The sequence below is a fragment of the Anneissia japonica genome, unplaced genomic scaffold (assembly GCF_011630105.1).
Source record: "Anneissia japonica isolate Jap-2015-1 unplaced genomic scaffold, ASM1163010v1 scaffold2392_len1475705_cov187, whole genome shotgun sequence".
Taxonomy (NCBI): domain Eukaryota; kingdom Metazoa; phylum Echinodermata; class Crinoidea; order Comatulida; family Comatulidae; genus Anneissia; species Anneissia japonica.
Window position 1 is genome coordinate 877,819 of NW_022751777.1, and position 4,140 is coordinate 881,958.

General features: G+C 35.6%; 1 protein-coding gene across 1 annotated transcript; it reads left to right on the forward strand.

Moving 5' to 3' along the window:
- Positions 1-51: 51 nt before the first annotated feature.
- LOC117121838 lies at positions 52-4,104 on the forward strand. The gene is made up of 5 exons (XM_033267214.1): positions 52-204; positions 995-1,173; positions 1,519-2,353; positions 3,048-3,186; positions 3,520-4,104. The coding sequence occupies exons 2-5, from the start codon at positions 1,005-1,007 to the stop codon at positions 3,916-3,918; spliced, it is 1,542 nt and encodes a 513-aa protein (XP_033123105.1). The 5' UTR covers positions 52-204; positions 995-1,004; the 3' UTR covers positions 3,919-4,104.
- The last annotated feature ends 36 nt before the right edge of the window (positions 4,105-4,140 follow it).

The window sequence follows — 4,140 nt, forward strand, 5'->3', positions numbered from 1 at the left end:
AGCATAGAGGGCGTGTATCATGTTTTCCAGTGTGTTTTTTGCATATTTTCTTATAAGGTTGTGCGTGGTTGTACACAATAATTTTGATGTTTTTTCATGTAAAGAAGGGAGTGTATTGGTACCGTTTATCAGAGATAGTTTGTATGCTAGAAAACGTGGGTTCAGCCAAACCATTGAATTGATCCGTCCTTTGTTACGAGCTGGGTATGTTTCACATCATTTTGTAGAAATTTCTAATATTCCTTTTTCACTGTAAAATTCTGTTTAATCTGATAAAATTACTAAAAACAAACGTTAGGCTTATACTAATAGTATGTCGACCGTTTTTAGTGATTTTACGATCTTTTACAATACCAGTGGCGGATAAAATTTGAAATATAGGGGCCCAGAGAGGGTAGGTCTATACTCCCTCAGCCCCACCATGATTGGGCTGAGGTAGGTGCGGAGGTTATGATTATGCACCTCTAGATGGCTGGAAATAGCACTCTTGACTCAAAATTTGAGTTGAATTTTCTTTTTTCCTAATTTTTTTATTTTAAAAAATTTAGGGAGGGGGCGGGTCTGCTGGGCCCCTTGAATCCCCCACAGAAAACGCCCATCTTGGGCTCATCCGCTAATTAAACGCCATTTCCGATAAACGCGTACCGTACGTCACCGTAAGTCGCTTTTATACAAAAAGCTAAAAGCTGCGCACGCTAGCGAATTATTGCAAATGGGAGGTAAGGATGCTTATATTTCTTCATAAGTATGAATATAGACTATAGATTTATTATTTTATTATATCTAACTATACAGAGCGACTTTCATATTGAGATTTCGTAAGAACTAAAGACTAACAATGTTCGTCGGATTAAAACCACGCATTTCAACTACCATTAACACTATCGACGCTTAACGTGATTGGCGCCAACTGTAGCAATATGCCTATATATCATGGCAGTATATTATTATACCCGCATCTGCCAATAAACACATGATCCTTGCTCATTGTCAGATGCGTCAACATGGCCGATAAAGAAGAGCCCGTTGACGACCTTAACGAAGGCAAATATTGGATATGGTGCCTCATAAATTGCCTCGGATGTATCTTTTTTATAATATTTGCAGCCCTGAGGTTTCTACGTATGCAGGAGAAGGATGTAGATGCCGTGCCGTATTCGTGTCTTTACATAGGTAGGCGTCAATGTTTTCCAATTATTAGTCCTTAGGCCCAATAATAATAGACCTACATGTTTCATGCTACCCTACAGGTTGTCCGACAGCCCGTCGAAACTAAATAACGTATATAGGTCTATTTAGTGTACTCCTATTATGGTGTACAGTACAAATCAGGAATCTGGGTGACACTTTTAGTGAATATCATTATTTTCATTGCTTTGTCATTGATACCGTAACCAGGCATGTCTGATATGAAATTAAACGTGGCAGATCGAGAGCACGTTAAATATATTACAGTATATCACCCCAATTTATATGGTTGGCCTCTATTCAATTTGATAATTCGTTTTCGTTTTACAGATAGCTCATACAATAATTTTATTGAAGTTTTCCGATGTTATTTTAAAACACCGAAGCGAGAAATCGATCGAAAAGAACTGCAGAACATCATCAACAAGATGTGGTCACCAGATAGTAATAAAAATCCTGTACTGGTGAGTTTGTCGTTTAAAACAGCTCTCGACTTGTTCCTCAGGATTCAAAAATACCCACCATCATCAGAAGTCATTCTAACAGCCATAAATATCCCAGATGTAGTCCAGATCCTCACCCACCATGGCATTAAAGTAGTTCCATTGGACATTCATAAGGAAACTCTGGCACCGAATATAGAACATCTCGAGTATCTTTTGAACGAGAGAACTGTTGCTGTTATTGTCACACATCTCTATGGTCGTTCATTTGATATGGCAGACGTTATTAAGCGTGCCAAAAGCCACGGAATCCATGTACTAGAAGATCGTTCGCAATCATTCAACGGACTTCAAGACGTTGGAGATCCAGAATCGGACCTGGTGTTCTTTAGTTTTGACGTCACTCAACAGAGCACTATCTTTGGCGGTGCTGTTTTGAAAGTGAAGGACAAACTGCTGTACAGCAAGATGTCAAAATTATACGAATCCTATCCAATACAAAGTGATACTACATATTTAGCTAGTGTTCTTAAATGTTCAGTTATTTCTATGGTCTTGAATAACCCTTTCTTAACGAATTTTGGAACTGCTTTGTTCAGGTTTTTCGGAAAGGAGATGAAGAAACTTCTTAACCAACTGTTGACGGCTCCAAGTAAGTCGGGCCTGATCCGCGGATTAAGATTTCGATCTTCAGCAACGTTATTGCACATAATGGCCAAAAGGTAGACGTTATAATTATTGAATTTGTTGGAAGATGATTTGGTAGATTTTACACAAGATAAATATAATAATAATAATAATAATAATAATAATAATAATAATAATAATAATAATAATAATAAATATCAATTAAAATTTAATATCTCTGGATAAAGCAGAAAACAAAAGAACTTAAAGTTTTAAGCTTTCGACTATCACTGTAGTCTTGTTCACAATGACACACGATGGACTTCCGGAGTTGAAACTGTGTAAGTCCCTCTATGTGGCCGTGTTTACGTAGGTACTCCGCTCCAATATAAGAAACTAACTTAACAATGAATTGTTTGCGTTCATTTCAACAGCTTGTCTTTTCTCATTAATTAATAGCGATTATATAATAAAAACATGCACCTGAAGTGGCATTATTGTTAATATTATTTAAACCTCCATCATCAACTTCATTATTTATTATTGTTAATAATAAATATGTACTGAAGTGAAGTGTTATTATTATTATTCACATGATCATTATTATAATTATTTATTATAACATTATTATTATTATTTTAAATATTAGTATATCCATGACATAACTATTATTATTAATATGATTATTATTATCACTCACATTTTGGTCGTCTACTTCATTTACTTATCCATTATTACTATCATCATCGTCATTATTAATATTATCCTTGTCACTTTCTTCGTTGATAGATTCCAAGATTTTGACGATGAAACGTTTAAAAAGGGTCAAGAAAATGGTGACTACGTAAGTGAGCGGCTTCCACAAGTTGCTGAGCAAATTGGAATGATGGCAAATCGTAAAGGTTATTGGCTGTTTCCTATTATTGTGGTAAGTGAAACGCATGTTATGCCTGAATTTAATGCCTATATATTTGTAATTATATAGGCCTACTTAGAAACACCCATAAATGTAATCTCAAAGACCTACCAGAAGCAGGGGAAAATAATTATATGTTTAATACTGTATATTAAATTGTTCCTCAATACAACTCGAGAATTTTTATATCATCTCTCGGTCGATCGACGGTTTCAATACAAGTGGCAAACATCTTGCTTGTATAGGTCTATAAGATTACTGTATTGCTTTTGGAAATTGTAGTTATGGTAGTGTGATAAAGAACAGTGAACATAAATTTAAATCATATGTGTCTGTACCTTGCAGGAAGACGCGGATGAAGTAACCAGACGACTCAACAATCTTGGAATTGATGCTGCGCGGGAGGTTGCTCATTTACAATTGATCGCAGAGGGTAACAGAGACATAGGCCTATCAGATGACTCTTTAGAGACGGCCAGATATATAATAGACCACGTCGTCTATCTCCCTGTTCATAAACGCGTTAGGGTTTTCTATTTGGATCAAATTTTGCTGGCTGTAGAAATTGTCCTTAATAAACTCGCTATTTTGAAACGGTTTGATAAGGGACACAATGGAGATGATAACACTGAAAGTAGCAGAAATCCAGAAGCGATTAACAGACGCAGTAATGGCTCGAAGAGGAAAACCGTTACCTTTGCGCCGACGGTGACTGTCCGTCGCAGCCACCGTGTTACAGAATGAACTTTTTAAAGCACTTGTAAAAAACTACGCATACCCAATGATCGAACGAAAGTGTACAAATTGAAATGAAGCTAGATAGACTAATTAGAATTTTAATTAGATAGAAAATTAACTGAATAAAAAACGAGTTTTTATGCCTTGTTAATTGTTGCAAATATAATTATATATATATATATATATATATATATATATTCGCCTATACACACACACACACATATATAT

Excerpts from the sequence above, each read along its gene's own strand:
- LOC117121838 (XM_033267214.1), top strand. The coding sequence starts at position 1,005 with ATGGCCGATAAAGAAGAGCCCGTTGACGACCTTAACGAAGGCAAATAT. Across the intron at positions 1,174-1,518 it reads GTATTCGTGTCTTTACATAG|ATAGCTCATACAATAATTTT; the intron begins GTAGGCGTCAAT and ends TTCGTTTTACAG. Across the intron at positions 2,354-3,047 it reads TTGCACATAATGGCCAAAAG|ATTCCAAGATTTTGACGATG; the intron begins GTAGACGTTATA and ends CTTCGTTGATAG.